Here is an 18022-nt window from a genome sequence, read left to right as displayed (position 1 = left end):
TTGAAACAATCAAGAATTTCAAGGAGAGAGATGAATAAATTCTAGTACCATATAGTAGTAATGTGTTGTGGAGTTTTCTCAGGGATAGAAATTCAATCCTTGAAGCTGTAATGATGAATACCTAATTGCTGTAGCAGCATTGTGAATGCTGAATTTTCTAAGACCAAATACCCCTGCAAAACTCATACCAGATATTTTATCTCCTACAAAATATATAGCTGTTTAGTGATAAGCAATCCGAAGGAGCATCTTCGAAAATATTTAGATGCAAACAGCATGCTATTGTAGCTACAACACCAAATCACAATCACATTAGCCAGGGTCCAAAACCTAATACCTACCAGTAAATTGAGTGGAGGTCAGCAAATTAACCTAACAGAGAACAGTCAGGAACAGTCAGGCACTGCTAAATGAGAAAATGGAAACTCGCTCACCTATAATGCAGAAGGTGTAAAAGATACCAGGAGAGGGCTCATGGAAACTGGGTGAAGTGTAGTGGAGTTGCATCAAGACCTCTGACTGCAGGTAAGGAGTTCCCAAGAGAAAATCAAAGTCCTTATGTTCAGATAACTTTGGCAAGAACAATAATCCTGAAGTAAATTTAAAAAGAACATAACAGAGAAGTCAGAATGAACAATGAAATGCATAGCACCAGCAAGAAGCAACAGCCACATGTGCATAAGGCACATCTCACTGGAACAGGAGAGAACTGTTATGTATATTACAAATATTAACAGAGGAGCAAGTTGGTGCAGTGGTGGTGTTGCTGCCTAACAGTAAGGACATTAATATTTTGGGTGCTCCTTGTGGGGAGCTGGTATATTCTTCCCATGTTTCTTGTAAGTTTTCTCCATGTGCTTTGTTTTCCTCATAGTCCAATAACACACAGGTTAAGTAGACTGGCTTTGCTAAATTGGCCCTAGTGTGTGTGTGTTCTCTCAGCGGTGGACTGGTGCTCATGCCTTGCATCTAGTGACTGCTGGGATATGTTCCAGCTGCCCCATAACTCAGCCCTGGATAGTCAAGTTATGAAAGATAGATTGATGCATGAATATTAAAGTATGTTTAAGTGTTACTTACATTTGAAACCTAAAAAGGCACATTATAAAAAGGACTTGGAAGATGTAGTGGACCCATTAATTAATAACAATAATCATACTTTACATTTACATAGTGCTTTTCACACTGCTCAAAGCATTTTACATGGAGAGTGGGGAGCCACTTTAATCACCACCAATGTGTAGCATCTACTTGGATGATGCAGCAGCAGCCATATTCCACCAGTATGCTTACCGCACATTAGATATTAGGTGCTTAATGGGGAAGATAGTCAATTAGAGACAGAGGATGATTAGGGGGCCATAATGACTAGGCCATGGAGGGCAATTAAGCATGTACATTGGGGGTACATTTTGCTCTCTATGAAGGATGTCCATGGACCTTTAATGACCACAGAGAGTCAAAACCTTGGTTTTATGTCTCATCCGAAGGATGGTGCTATTTTTATAGCACAGTGTCTCTGTCACTTCACTTGGGCATTGGGATCCACATACAGGCCACAGGGTAAGTGCCCCATACTGGCCTCACCCACACCTCTTTGAGCAACAAGCCAAGTTTTTCCTAGATGGTCTTCTATCCAAGTACTGGCCGGGTCCGAACATGTTTAGCTTCAGGTGAAAGACCTATTCTGAAGTGTAGGTGGTATGGCTACTGGTATATTATATATGTCCAAATCCAGACATTGTACAGAAGAGATTAGGAAGGCTAGTAGGATGTTAAGTTTTATTACCAGATGGGTGAAATACAAATCAAAACAGGTTATGCTTAAGTTTTGTAACACATTAGCATGGCCTGATATGGTGTGCTTTGTACAAGTTTTGTCTGTTTGTCACACAGCAGTTCTAGAGAAAGTCCAGAGAAGAGCAACTAGACATGTTCACAGACTGTGAATTATGGGCTAATAAAAAGAGGTGAAGAGGTTGAACCATTTCAATATAATTTAAGCAAGATTTAAGATAATTGGTACACTAAATCCCTGTTGTTACTTGCAAATGGTTCTTCAACTAGAACACAGAGACACAAATGGAAGTTTGTTAAGAATAAATTTTGCACTAATTTTAAAATGTTTTCCTTAATACACAGAACCATAGATTCATGGAATACCTTACCAAGTACAGTACACCCCCAAAATTCACGGGGGTTATGTTCCTAGAGCACCCACAAATTGTGAAAAACCGCATATTTTGGATGTGGTTAAAAAAATGCCTATTTTCATAGTTTAAACCCTAAATATGACCCCAAAACACTTCAATTTAATTTCAAACTCTTCTTAATACATTGCCTAAAAATAAAGAATATAAAGGTAAACCTGTATACTGTACTGCTATGTCTCCCGCAGTGCTAGAATGTAAAATACCGATGTTACCACTATATGTACTATAATTCATGCAAGCACGTTTTTATTAACAAAGAAAAAGTGAAATTTTAATGGAACACTTTTTTCATGCAAAGTACATCACAATTACTGCAACACTCTCATTATACACATTGCTAATGAACTGTAAAAACTATTTTAAAAACTACTGGAACAATATGTACAAAGTGCAATGCTTGGGGCACAGAATTGCACAGAAACACTGGAGATTGAGTAAAGTTTCTGTCTGTACAAACACTTCAAACAAACATGTCTCTTTCAGAAGTAAAAGCAGCTCAGTATGCAGTTAGTTATCGATTAAACAATAGACAAACATCATAGGGGAGCACAAACCCCCAAAAGGAGCAGAGAATGTCTGGGGAGGAGAGAAAAACCAAAGCAATCGGCCAAAAAGGACAAGCAGTGTTCAGGCTTTTAAATAAGCATAGAGTCGAGCGAGAAGATGGAGATTTGTTTATTTTTGTGGTGGAGATTCCAGGGATGCATTCAGCCTTGACTTGACCTGTGCGCACTCACAAACAGAGACAAAAACAAAGCAAACCAGTAATCAAATAGCAAATAAAGAATGTAATGAAAACAAATGAAATAAGAAAACAACGATACCACCCCTGCTCCCCTTACGGCGATTACACATTAAATACAGTACAACAAAGCACAAACAAAACACACACAGTAAATCATGAAAAAGTTAATGAAAAACGGCAACGGATAAAAATAGATAGTCCAGAGATCCACATATTGAATGAGAATGTACAGACAGTCCTACTGGTAGTTCCTGAAATGGTGAAGACGGGTTCAGGAGCGCTCCTTTCTTTGCAGGATGGCCATGAATCCACTTACAGTCCTCATGTACACAGGCAGACAATACAGACACAGGAAACGATCAAGGACAAAATGAATAAGTGCAGGTAACCCAACAGAAGGCAGACAGACAGGAACTTGAAACACAAATTACAAAAACTTTTCTTTTTTTTTTGCTTTTGGTCACCAGTCCCCTTTTTAAAAGCCGCGCTGACATTCTTTGACCTCAACAGCCCCAGCACCCTCAGCAGAAGACCAATCAGAGCCACTGCAGGGTCTGCTGGGAGTTGCAGTTTCAAATTCTATTGGCTACTTTCACCATCCCAAGTCACAGTTTTCTGTACAGCTGCTTCCTGTTCTCTCTACAGTACAGTATTGCCACAAAAAGAGCCATAAAAATTGCAGAGGATATTTGCGGGTAGGTTCCAAGAAAAAATCCGCGAATGACTGAGGCCACGAACTATGAACCGTGACTTTGCGGGGGTCTACTGTAGTTTGGATAGACAGTAGGACTTTACAAACACTCAATTAATTCAGTTTATTTTCATGTAGTATAACACTCTTCACTGAGCAATGTAACAAGTTCATAGGTAAATGCTAATATAAATGCTACTAATTATATAATGAGTACATGAAGAGACAAAGAAGTTTCAAATTGATTAACATAAATGGGGCCTGGCACTATCTGTAGATTAGTTACTTGTTGAACTATCAGAATTTAATTTAATTTGATTTTGTATAATATTGGTGAATAGCCTTTCCTCATCAAAATTGTTTTGATGCTTTATACTGTATTTTGATCACACTGACTAGAATGTAACTTTTAATTTATTAATCTTTAGGAAGGTACAAAATCTACATTTTGAAATATGTTTATTCCAGTACCCTCTTCAGTTTGACATCCTGTCTCTTAATAGCAAGATGTAAGAATTATCCAATTTACTGAACTGGCCCATTGCTTAGATATTGTTGAATGCTTTATTAAATAAAGTACTACCTGAAAGATGATAGGAAAAAAGACATGATGCTCACTCATTCCTTTCCATAATAACAACACTTTTATTAAACAGACATTTCTATACTTTGATTGGTTTCAGTGCCATCAATTAAATCACTGATTGTGTCCAACAATGTCAAAGAAAATTTAAACTGAAGCATGATTTGATCAAAGTGACAATTACATTTCATGTTAAGAGGCAGCAGCATCTTTTATTTGTGTAAGCTTTCACTTTTCTGTTTGTATTAAATATACATGTTTATTATTACTGGGGAATTATACTTTTTAGCTTTTTGCAAGTAATATGAACTGTAAAGATATTCTTTTTTTCTTTTAAGGTTTCAAAAAGCTGGTGGCAGAAGCCATTGTGTTCATCATTTCCAATATGCCTTGCCTAGTTTCCTCACTTCCTGCTGCTGTTAGATACTTGTTTTATGTCGCAGAGAAAAGGCTTTCTAAAATCTCAAAGAATTTTAATTTCTATGGTCTTCTGGTTCACAACATAGTTGCTCTCCACTGCCACATGCTAGAAGATGGCAATAGAACTGAGCAGTTCACTGGAGTCACACTGGATCGGTGGAGCAAAGAAAAACTGGCTTTGGTCAGTGACTGCCTGCAAAGTATTGTGGGTCAGCTGAAGGAAAGTCCCAAACCAGTGGTTCTCAAAATCATTCAGTACATTGAGACACAAAGGCCAAAATGGATCGAGAGCCAACTGCAAAAAGCCAAAATGCTATGTGGAGAAAGGTAAGAAAATTTCTATCAGTTTTCTTATTTCCTTAAATTCATGAGAAGAAAGCAAAAAAAAAAAAAAAACAACACCTCACACAGACATCATTAACGTATAAAATCAAAGCTGATTTCTGAGGGCTGTAAGTTTGCAGCCTGCTCCTCCACCACACCTCACATATCGTGCCTTTTAATATTCACACTGTGTTTCACAGAATTTGCTTCTCAGTCTAATCTATACACTGTTTTTAATTTTGAGGCAGCTTTGATTTCAAACTTTGATATGTTTTCTTGTCAAAATGTTATTTTATAAACCTCTGCCTGTAAAGGCTCTTATTGGTAGTATACCATTCCCCAATGCAATTATCTGCGTTAGGATTGGAAAATAAAATTTTACTAAAGATATGTGTAGGTTGATTTGTCCATCATTTCAGCATGGGGGGAATAAAAGATGCTGAAATTTAAATGGATTGTATTTTGATTGCATTAAAAGGCAGCCAGTAATAGTAAAAAATCAGAAGACCTCAGCTAGTGCTTTTAACTTTTATAGATTAGAAACAAAGCACTTACTTACATTCCAGTTTGTGGTTTATGAGCTGTAGCTTGAAGTATTGATTCTCCACAAATTCTACTGATTCAGAAATTCCCAAAGAATAAATATCCTGTCATTACCTGTATCAAGAATGCTTAGAAATGTCATTCTAGTAATATTAAAAAGCCACCACATTGCCTTCATTGTTATATGGCCTATTTTGTGGCCCTTTGGAAGACTGCTTGTCATTTTAGTACTCTCTGGCCACCACTGTTATTACACTCTAGAATAATTTAATCCTTTTGGATGTCTCATTCAGGACCACTTATTCACTCCGAAGCACTGGTCACATAGCAATGACTCAGAATCCCTGATTTTTAAAGCTTATCTTTGTTCTAGATGTTTTCATTAAAGTAAAGCTTAAGCACACTCTTAGGGGAAAAGGTGACAGGAGCAGATTTAGATTTTATAAGTTAAAAACATTAAATTCTGAGCACGGTTTTAAACCGTGATATAATAAATGTTCAGTGGGTGATCCTAGATTTTTAAGATTATTTTGAAAATAATTTGATAATAATCAAGGTGTTGCAAGGGAATTGATGGCAAGGATTAATGGCTTCTTTTTAGTTCCTGCCTTCCTTACTCTCTCTTCACACAAGGCCTATATCTGCTTTTGATAAAACAAATGGATTCTTCATCCTAAGATACTGCACAATTTATTTGCCTCTCCTTCAGGGGTGAGTTGTCCTTGCTGGCACTTGGGACCACAAATCTCCAAGCCAGCGAGGGGCATATTGTAAAATTTGCCCCATCCTCGTTTTGTGTGAATGCAGGTCCCTTGGTGGTTTATTTACTGACAAAAGAGTGATGATAGTGAACACACTAACCACTGTTTTGTTTAGCTGCTGCAGTACCCTCTCACATTTGATTTAATGAATGTAGCTCTTACCTTTCGTTTGCCGTCATATTCCAATGCTGGAGTCACCTAGGCAGCGGATGTTTCCTGATAGTGATTTTAACCATATACACTGGTATATGGAGCAAAAAATATGTTGGCTTTTCTTTTTCTTGGTTTTCATTTATATAATACTTTCTCTAAACAAAATCTACATTTGGAAAGAAATAATGTTTTGAATTGCTAATATCAAGTGTTACTAAAGTTATTTTACAATGTATGTTTAAACATTCAAAAAATGCTGTTAGTAAATAAACAAATACACTTTAAGGTAGGTGCATTATGACACATTGTTTGCCTCACTTTACCAGGGACCTGGGTTCAATTCCTAACTGAATCACTGTTTATTTTCTCACTCTCTCCAAAGACAAGCAAGTCGGTTTAAATTGAGAATAAAGATTGTTTATCCTACCTTGTGTCCATTGCTGCTGGGATAGCATTAGGCTTCTCCTGACCCTGTAATGGACAAATGGAGATCAAAAAATTAATGGATGGTGTGAGGGGCGGCCAGCAGCTCAACCTGACTGGGACACCCAAAGGATGGAAGGATGGGGGAAGCAGCTTTTCCAGGACACTGTCTCCCCCAAAACGCTGGATGGCAGCTCCCCTGGAGTGCAGCGGTGCCCCGAATTCCCACAGGGCATCCTGGAACTTGGAGTCCAGTTTCTCAGCCCTGTTGGGTGCCGTGGGTGCTGCCAGGGGGAGCTGTGAAAGGACCTGGGGAGCCATGCTTCCCTTGCAGCCCGGAAGTAGTAGGAAGTCATGAGGATGGAAGCCCCAAAGTACTTCCGGGCTAATTAAAGAATTTGGATTCTCCTTCTGACCCAGAAGTGCTGGCAAGTCACGTGGTAGGAAGAACAGAAGCACTTTCAGGTCAGGAACTATATAAAGAACTGCTGGAGACCCAGCAAACGAGCCATAGTTGGGAGGAGTGTGACAGAGCTTGCTGGGTGGTGTTCATTTAATTGCTTGTTTAGTGTGGCTGGGGTGCTTTGAAGGAGCACTATTTAAAAGAAGAAATTATTAAAATACTTCTAGTGCTTTTACCCTGTGTCCTGTACATCTGTCTGTTGGGTTTAAGGGGCAACAGCGACCCCAAATGTTGACTCATTTTACAATGGATATGTAAAATCTGAAGTGTTAGATAGCACATTTGAAAACATTATATTGTCGGCATGGTTTTAAACCATAATATAATAAATGTTCAATGGATAAGCCTAGATTTTTAAAATTATTTTGAAAAAAAAAGTTATGTGGGAATTGATGGCAAGGGGTAGTAGGCATGTATTTGTTAAGCCTTGCACTTCCTGTCTGTTTGAATATAACCCATCCATTATCTGCAATGCCTACAAGTATTCACCTCCTAGAAAATTTTCCCCTGTTACTGTTCAACAACATTGAATAACAGAGAATTTAATGTGATTCATATATCATCATCTTATTTTGTTATTGTATTTTATTGCCTGTATATACTTTCCTGTCCCTCATGCCACCCTCCCCACATCTTTGGCACAAAAATGTCACTGTGCACTCACAGTGTATATGACAATCAAGATCTCTAATCTCATCTAATGTTTAATATGACACAGCTAAATCTTCACAGTTGCAGCCAGTTGGTTTTAGAAGCCACATCATTAATTTAGTGGAGATCACCTGTCTGAGGCTTCAGTTAATTGCAGTGTAAAGGCACCTTATCCTGGAAGTTAGCCAGGTCAGGTCCAGATATTAATCCATTTGAGTATTTGAGGCTAGACTTGAAAAATACTGTTCATTCATGATCCCCATGCAACCGATACGAGCTTGAAGATAGAAGAATGGGGAAGAACTGCAGTGCAAAGCTGATGGAGAGAGAGAGAGACCTGTGCCTACAGAACTGGAATGGTTGTAAAGGCGCATCTACTAAATACTGACTTGAAGGGGGTGAATACTTAGAAATTATTGTGTATTGTGTATTTTGTGTTTTATATTTGTAATTAATTTAGACCTGTTTTCACTTAGACAGTAAGGAGTCTTTTTCTGTTGACTAATGTGAAAAAAGACACAACTTCTGTGATTTAATGTTGCATAATAGGGAGGTGAATACTTTTTATAAGTACTCCATACTCATTTTGTTCAGTTCCTGGCAGCTTACAGTACAAGGCAGGAAAAAGATATAAACAATACACCAGTCATGTACAAACCTTCACAAAAACTTCCACGGGGCCAATTTTGAATCACATGCATATTTTTTTGATGAAGAAATAAAACCACAACACTCAAAGAAAAACCTGCACAAGGAAGTGCAAAGACCACATGGATAGTGACAGGTCCTGGTATTCAAATCAGTCTCCCTGGAGCTATAAAGCTACAGCACTAGACACTATGACAATGAAATAGAAGTATTTAAGGCCACATAGATAGATAAATCTAATCCATACATAAGAATTATTTTGTTAATAACTTGGGGGCCCCAACCCCTGCTCGCTTCTCTCGCCCACCCCTGGGTTTGGTTTACCAGATATACAATTTAAAGAGATTGTTATTTTCATGGGAATTGTTACATATGCATTCATTTCACTTTTACTTTAAAACTTTTGTAAAAACAATACTTGTCCTTTATTTCTGGCCCCGGGCATGGTTAAATCTTTCTCGCAGGACGTATAACGCTGCTCGCGTTGTGAAAGGGGGGGAGGCTTAACACATGCTTAGGAGATGCCATTGGATCATGCTGTCTTGCTGCTGCTGGCGAGCTGCATGTTCTGCTTCTTGCTTTTCGTTTTAAGAGCAAGTATCTCTGCCAAAATCAAGATTTTGAACTTGTTTTAAATGTCTCACTGCCTTGTCTTGCGTGACATTAAAGTGTCTCTCGTGGGACGTCATATTGTCTTTCGAGAAGATCACATCTCATCTCCCTAGTCTACCTCCCAAGATTTTTTTTTATAATAGAGAGATGACTTTTCCTTTATGGTAGACGAGGTGGAGCTGCAACCTTACTGCATTAGAAGATTGGGTTTCAATAAAGGCCTGCATCTCCGTCTTTGTGTAGATTTTTCTTTGGGTGCATTAGTTTTTCTCCAACATCTCAAAGATATTTACATTAGGTCTCTGGCTACTCTTAACTTATGTTATGTGAGTGAATGCACTCTTGTCAGCTAATGCCTTGTCCAGAGCTGGTTCCTGCCTTGCAAATGATATTTTATCACAGTAATTTTGTATGCTGTGATGTGCTGGGATGGTAACATATCTTCAAGTGAGGCTCACTGAAATCATCAAGCCAATATAAAGGGCAGGCTCATTTATGTGAGGCGGTCAGGTACCCCTGAGGTACTAGCAGGGAAGAGAATTAAAACAAAATTGAACAATGCTGCACGTCCTCTCTCTGTGGCACACTAACTCTGAGGACTTTCATCCAATGAATTTTCAATAGAAGTGTGTCAAGAAACACTACTAGGGCCCTTTTATACCAAGATCAATACACCTGCATAATGCCTCACTGTGACTACAGCTGCCAAGTCAAACGTGTTCTTTCTGTTTAATTTTCTTATTTGTTCACACCAAAGTGTGTGTTTGTATATTTATTTACTTATTTTCCTCTATATATATATATATATATTTATTTATTTAAAGAGCTTCTGTAAAAAGCCAAATTTCCACCTGCAGACAAATAAAGTTCTATCTAATGCCGTACTTGGAGAGACTTCAGCTTCATTTGACCTTGAATTAGGTCATGTAAGAACAGGGATACGTTTGGTGTTTTATTTTGTAAAAAGAGATACCGACCAGAATACAATGTGTGAAATAAAACGTTTGTGTAACAGAATTTATCTTCTCCAGAGTCTTTGTGTCACAAAATGATATTTATTCAAAGCACCGTAAAAGAAAGTCTTCCACACTAATTTTATGTTAATTTCTTTGTATAGAACCACTGTTGGCTTCAGGATTAAGATGTTTAGAAAAATGTAACAACTGATGTAGAAAAACTGAGATAATTTCATATTACTTCAATTGACTCACTTTACTATAAAACTCCAATAGCTTCATGACAAAGCTTGGCTTATGTGGCTATTGCCTGATAGAATTAAAAAATTAATGATAATTAAATTCATTTTTTTGTTTTTTTGTGTAGTGCCCTTCCCTGAGTGCAGGTACAAAGCACTATGACAAGTTCTCAGGTAAAGAGCAAATACAAATTTTTATGTAATGAGTACATAAAGAGACAAAGTACAGTAGTTTCAAACTGATTAACATAAATGGAGCCAATCATTATCCATCCATTAATAAGTTGTTGAACTGTGGACCATTTCTAGTTGACATTGAAGGAGTGGGAAAAAAGCTCCAGTCAGCAGTACCCCTGGAGAAAATAAATATATGCAGGGTCCATCGTCAATTATAACACAGAAAGTTAACGTCCGTCACAGTCAGTCCAGGAGACCTTAGCAAAATGGCCACCTACTGCCTTCTGGGTATTCTACAGTAGAGTTAATGTTGGGCCACCTAATCTGACGACAGAATATTGCCATTTGTTGATTCCAATGTTATCAGTATCTCAAATGTCTTTTCCTTGGACAGGAAAACATTTTGGCTGTAGAGCAGTGATAACAAGAGCCACAGAAGGACATCAAAATCAGAAACAGGACAGAGGAGGATTAGTAACGGTTCATAATTATCTCAATGCTTGTATTTTTTTACAAATGACTAACCAACAGAGATACAGCTCTAGTCAGGGCATCACATATTAATGTAGTGAGTCTTCAGCCTGCTTTTAAAAGCTGAGACTCTTGGGGCATCTCTTATATAAACAAGCAGATTGTTCAAAAGTTTCGGGGCCATGTAACTAAAAACTCAACCACCTTCTGTTATTTTATTAATCCTTGGAACATTTAGTAGGTTTTCATCCTAAAATCTGGTTTGTAAGTAATGATAGGTAAACAGGGCCTTGGTCATTATAAGGCTTTATATACTGTTTTCTAAGAAGGAGGATTTTAAAATCAGCTGGAAGCTTAACTGGAAGCTAGTATAAACTTCTGAGTTCTTAACACAATTATTATATCAGTATTTTGAACTAATTGAAGCTGCGTATAGAGAAATGTGAACAACCAGTGAATAACACATTTCAGTATTTAATCCTACTAGAAATAAATACATTTTTTACTATTTTTCATATTTAGAAAATGTTAAAATTTTTCTAACACCTTTAAGAAGAGAAAGGCTTGTTTTGCATAGTGACATGCTAGTGAAAATGATGACAACTAAGTTGTGTGCTGATTCAGGAAAACTAACAGTGATTTCAACTGAGATAAAGAGTGACAGAATGTTGTTGCTGTCAGTATCATTCCCCCCAATAACCAACATTTCTGTTTTTTATTTTCTGTATTCAAAGACAAGCAGTTCTCATCCATCCATTCTGTTATTTCACTGACACAATTAATTAAGGATACCGTCAGAAAAAGATTGTTTTGTCTCAAAGAACATTCTTTCTTTTTTAAATGATAATGTATGTAATATATTATGACAAAACATTGTCAGAAGAATGTCTGTTTTATAATTCTGCAAGTCAGTAGAACAGTGCTTAGTGCTGCTAGTCCACACGTCCACCATCCAGGATTTTCATCCCACACTTGATAGATTTGTCAGATCTGCTCATTTTCCCTGTGTCTCTATGGATTTTTATTCCGTATTCCAAAGTCATGTTTTTTAACTGATGATTCTAAATTAGCCCTGTGTGAGTATGGGCATAGAGGTGAGTGGGCCTTGAGATGAACTGCCGTTCTGCTCATGGTTGGTCTCTACCGGGCATGTCAAACTCACTACCATTGGTAGGCCGATTCGACTGCCATACGTGTGTCACCGGGCCACACTGTAACAAATACTATTATACTATTATACAAAGTTACTGTAGCTTTCTTTCCAATACTGAAAACTTTAAAAAATGTAACACTTAAAGTTTAAAGAAAAGCAGTTTATTTCCGTACAATCTCCGTACAACAGCGTACAATCAGAATCTTGGCCTCTTAGCTAGGTCCTTATATAGGATATCTTACAGTATGAGATTTATTTCTTTTGTCCCAACACTTGGCATCTCTTGTTAGTAACCAGTTCGTCAATACCAGGCTTGAAATCTTGTGCAGCTGCAACTTTTATGAGGGATGAAAGGTGCTCGACAGTAAGTCTTGAGCGATGTGGGGTTTTGGTAGCTTTCATTAATGAAAACAATTGCTCACAAAGGTAAGTGCTTCCGTACATAGACAGTACTCTCGAGGCCAACGTAGTCTGCACTAACTGTTTGTTACAATACTAGCACAAAATTGCATAAAACTAAAGCGAAAAAACAAGAAAATATCCATCCATCCATCCATCCTCTTCCGCTTATCTGAGATCGGGTCGCGGGGGCAGCAGCTTGAGCAAAGATGCCCAGACTTCCCTCTCCATGGCCACTTCTAGTAGATCTTTTGGGGGAATCCCGAGGTGTTCCCAGGCCAGCTGAGAGACATAGTCCCTCCAGCGTGTCCTGGGTCTTCACCAGGGAGGCGTTCAGGAGGCATCCTGCTCAGATGCCTGAGCCACCTCATCTGACTCCTCTCGATGCGGAGGATCATTGGCTCTACTCTGAGTTCCTCCCGGATGACTGAGCTTCTCACCCTATCTTTAAGGGAAATCCCGGACACCCTGCGGAGAAAACTCAATTCAGCCACTTACATTCACGATCTCGTTCTTACAGTCACTACCCACATCACATGACCACAGGTGAGGGTAGGAACGTAGATCAACCAGTAAATTGAGAACTTTGCCTTACGGCTCACCTCCTTTTTTACCACAACAGACCGATGCAGAGCCCGCACCAATACGGACACCGCACCAATCCACCTGTCGATCTCCCGCTCCATTACGTGAAAATATGCGAGCTAATACTACTCATGATGGTCAGTTCTGCCCAGTGGTCAGTCTCAGCAGCCCAGGGTATCAAGGAGCTGAACTTTACTAGCAGATGACTTTTTCCGGTACCGTAATGCCATGGGAAAATGTGCTTTTGGCAGAAGGCGGAAGTAAGAAAAGTCAATATGTAATGGCAAAGATGCAGAATGATTCAATCACAAACAATAGTAATAATTTTGTACAAGTTTAGTGATAACTAGGATCTGTTGTGTGGGCAACATAGATTTCAGTTGCGGGCCACCCGCAGACCACGTGTTTGACATGCCTGGTCTCTACGCTGAGTCCAGCATTATCATTTAAGTTTCTGTCTTCCAGTGACGCTGAATTGAGTAATCTAGACTGAAAAAATTATTTAATAATTTCTCTTTGGTGATGTCTATACTTTGAAACTAGGCTTATCCGAAAATCTTACATTTGGTTAGTGCCGACAGTGTGTCATTTTGTAATACTTATGCCTAAAAAAATATACAATTCAGAAAAAGTGTAATATTATTAAATTAGATTTGACATCTCATCAGAATGACAACAGTTCCATCAAGAAATGCAGAAATACTGATATTGACAGTGATATTGATAAAAGTTCAGCAAGATGTATTCATGCTGTCAGCTAAATATGATGCATCGATAAGAGACAACATTGATGTAAGTCTGACGCCTCTTCAATAAGAAAACCAGAAATTAACACTTATTTATTCATCCCACCCAATATAAATACTTGCCAAAATAGGCAAATGGGGAATATTGATATCTTGAACATGAATTTAGTTTAACTCTAAAGTCAGAAATGTGTGATGTGTTTTAAAGAAAGCTACATTCTCACAAATGGACGCATGCAGGGCTACAGCAGAGTGGCAAAAGGATTTAGCTGTGCCAAGCAGTAAAGCCCCTTACAGTCATAGTTTACATCCAGTCGTAAGATTTGTTTGGGTGGCATCAAATACTCTTTTTTATTTTGGTTAAAGGAGATAAATAATATAAACAGCATACATACAGTAAGCATGTTAATTCAAGAGTCACATTTTTGTGATGGTGATGCCGTTATAGATAGAAAGAAATTTTTATTTAAATAGTAGGTGGGCAGCAGTTTAAGAAAAAAGTCTATTCATTCTTCTTTATATTTTCTTTTCTGGATCAGTTGCTATAATATTTTTTAGAAATGAAGCACTTTGTCATTAATGAAAATTTTATTCATGGCCAATAGGTTTCCATTTTATTGTCTTGTTATCATTTGTTTTAATTAAATAAACAACAAAAAGACAAAGCCTGAAAAGCTGAGATTTACTTGTGCGTCTGTAATTAATTCTGTGCAACACTCATGCTTCACTGTCAGCTCGTAGGAAGAAATTGAAGTCTAACGTTTAACAAGCAGAAAAGCTTGTTGTGCATTATTTTTGTGCAATGTTATATTTTCCCTTCTTATCATTTTTCATTCGAGTATTTAATTTACATGGTAAAATCACACTTGCGACTGAAGGCTCTGCCCATGGGTTTAGTGATTGGGGCTGCATAAAGACAAGCATGTTGTTCTTTCTACATGTTAGACTGAGTTGCTTTTTTAAAGTTATAATTGCTGAAAATTTTTTTTTTTCAAATTCTTTTTAGATTTGAGCCCTGAGGATTGTGTTTCTGGCAAAAAAAATGTGTTTAACATTTCTCCAGATATCATTATACTCTGCATTTTGATGTTCCAATCCAGTTATGCAGTTTGACTGATTGATGGTTTGGAACATGAAATAATATTAGCCCTTATACAGTCAACAACATGTTGAAATGCAGTGTATTAAATCTTCTCTGGTCATTGAAGCCTAGAGCCTTTTCAGATTGTGGTGGCATTACATTAAATCTTTTTGTTTGCCTAAACATCATTTTTTCACTCCATCATAGATTTTCTTACCCACTTGTACAGTTCAGGTTTGTGGTGGGTCAGGATTACCATAGCAGCACCAGACATTTGGCAGGAAGCAATCCTGCGGTGGAATTCGGCTCATACAAGACACACTCACAAATAGCGGGTCAATTTATTGTCACCAAATAATCTAATGTACATGTGTCTGCGTTGAGAAAGTCAAAGTATATTGCATTCTATTCTTCTTATTTATTGGTAACCTAAAAGTGTTTTGTGTACTTCACCCATCCTAAACACTGGGCATTTTCTAATGTTTCCACAGATTTGTCTCCTTTCAGTAGGTTGTGGGATTTTTAAATCATCCTAGATCTATAAAATCTTGTGTTCCAAGAATTGGATCATTATTGTAGGAAGCCGTCCGTTTTTTATCATACTTGAGTAGTTTAAGTGTCCAAACTGCACTTTTTTATAGTTATAATTAAATAAAGATACTATGTCACATGAGATCACTGAATTTCAGGGGTTAGTGTGGCTGACTTACAGCTCCAGAGACCTGATTAGTCACAGATTCTAAGTGAATTTGCACTTTTCTTCAGTGTCCATGAAGGTTTTTTCCCTTAAATTCCAGTTTCCTCTCATATTCCAATGACGTGTTAGGTCAGCGGTAGTTTGATAGTTGACCCTATGTTGTCCTAGCGTGACTGAATATAAGTATTTGTGTGACGATGGGGTTGCACTTTAATCTCGTCTAAAGCTGGCTTATGTCTTGCCAGGAAAGCCTATGGCTGCCTATGACCTTGAAATACCAAAATGGATGGATGAATAGGTGGATATGTATATGTATCAAGGAACATGACTGATATCTAAGAAAGCAGATTAAATCTTATCCAGAACTATAAATCTTTTAATGAAGCAATGCATATAGAAAGGAACTGTTGAAAATAATGCATGTAAATAAAGTTATGGAAAAGGACATTAACCACTGAAGGAATTGTGCTACTCATAGTTACATGAACAGAGGTGGGGGGGCATTCTTATGTATCACCTGTCTTAGACACTCTCTGAAATCATTACTATTCATTAAAATAACCTTCACTTTGAAGTGACGCCTGAGTTGTAAACAATCAGTGTACAGTACATCTTGGGGAGAGAGCTTACAAGTCCAAAAAATACTGCAATAGCTATCTTCACAAAGTAATTTGTAGAGGAGAAGATTATTGTTTTCCATCATGGTGACCCTGACTTGGCTGACTGCGTGCATACACAGATTAAGATAAATGCAGTTATTCCTTGGCTGAGGTCTGCCTCTTTCAGGGCACATTCTCCCTAATGACATGATTGATAGGCTGTCCCAAATCCAGAGAGGAACTCATTAATCATAGCGCTGACTGAATCCAATCATCTGCTTCACCTGCACAGTGATGGACAGGAAAGGATACAATTCAGGTGCTGACACTGATACACTCCTTGGTCAGAAAGGCCTCAACTTTTTCAATGTCAACCCTCAAAAGATTCCTGACAAGTGACACAGTTTCTGCCATCTCATAATTTAAAGGAGTTGGGGGAGGTGGGGGGGTTGGAGTCCAAAAAGGCAAAACAATGATATGAAGTCTATACGGAGTAAAGCATTCATTGCATTATTTATTAATTTTTAGCTTGGCGTCTAGGTTTCTCATAAAATAAGAAAAATAACAAGAGGAACGCTACATGAATGCCTCATGGGCCTGTGAATAAAACTGCAGGAATATATTTTCTTAGTGTGCGAGTGTGGACTGGGTAGATTTACTATTCATAATCATTTTTGCATTTGAGAGGTGTCCCTGAACTTGTTTTATTTAATTTATCCCTTTATTTTCTTGCTACTTCGTGAAAAAATTAGAATAATAAACTGAAACTCTTTTATTAAGTGGCTTATTTGTGTCAAGGTGAAACACGCCCTTTTTAAAATGTGTGATTATAAAGTAAAGGGTTGCATAAAAATACTAAGTCATCATTATTCTTCACAAATATGAGAAATGTATTATGAATTATGTCAAGGAAAGCTTTTTTAACAAATGAGAAGCTTGAAGTTTGCATTAACATGTTGTGGGAACATCCACAAAATAAAAATATTTAATGTCAAGTTAGGCTGAATGAGCAGCAGTCCGTCAGGTAAAAGTCTTCTTCTTGTAGTTTTTTATCTTCCTCCTAAGGAATACTGACCCGTAGTCACCATTTGCTATTGTCAAAAAAATGAATAATAATAAACACCCTGTGGATACCCTATTGCTATGCAATATAAGAACTTTAAACCTTTGCATATTGGGTTATTACAACCAAAAATATATTTTTATAGTGCCTTTTTGTAGCAAGCATTTCCCCAAGACACTGTATAAGTACAAATACACTTTAAAAACTTTTTTTTTATATATTTTTTCCAGTTGGGGCTCAAGCAGGGTTAGTGACTTGCTCTGGGCCACCCAACAGAGCAAATGCAGGAACAGAAGCGTCAGTTTCTTTACCCACTCTGCCCTCTAATTAATTTATATCTGTAGTACATAGTTCCTTCTCAAAGTGAAACATGTCTTAAAGCCACTATTTAAATTTTAGAATTGCTATGCAAATTTCATTTTTTTTACAATCAAAGTCTGTATGAGTGCACCAGCAAACTTCAAACAATGGCATGTGCAAAGGAGGTCAGGTAAATGTGGCATTTTGAAACACATTTGTCCAGAGCAGATTACACTTGAATTCTAGATGTCTGAGCTATAAATGACTTTCATTGGGATTCTGTGTTTCCCAGACCAAGTCAGTTAAAGTGTGTGTATTTTGGTGTC

General features: G+C 37.6%; 1 protein-coding gene across 2 annotated transcripts in view; it reads left to right on the top strand.

Annotated features, from left to right (window-relative positions):
- Window positions 1–18022, top strand: part of kiaa0825 (KIAA0825 ortholog) — a 409330-nt gene that overhangs the window by 251419 nt on the left and 139889 nt on the right. For both annotated transcript variants that reach the window (XM_039759351.1, XM_039759352.1), the window contains exon 16: window positions 4571–4979. In XM_039759351.1, the coding sequence (XP_039615285.1) occupies window positions 4571–4979 (409 nt within the window). The remainder of the gene's footprint in view (window positions 1–4570; window positions 4980–18022) is intronic.

Source organism: Polypterus senegalus, chromosome 7, assembly GCF_016835505.1.
Source record: "Polypterus senegalus isolate Bchr_013 chromosome 7, ASM1683550v1, whole genome shotgun sequence".
NCBI lineage: Eukaryota > Metazoa > Chordata > Cladistia > Polypteriformes > Polypteridae > Polypterus > Polypterus senegalus.
Note: the sequence above shows the minus strand (reverse complement) of the source record. Positions and strands in the feature narration are given on the sequence as shown.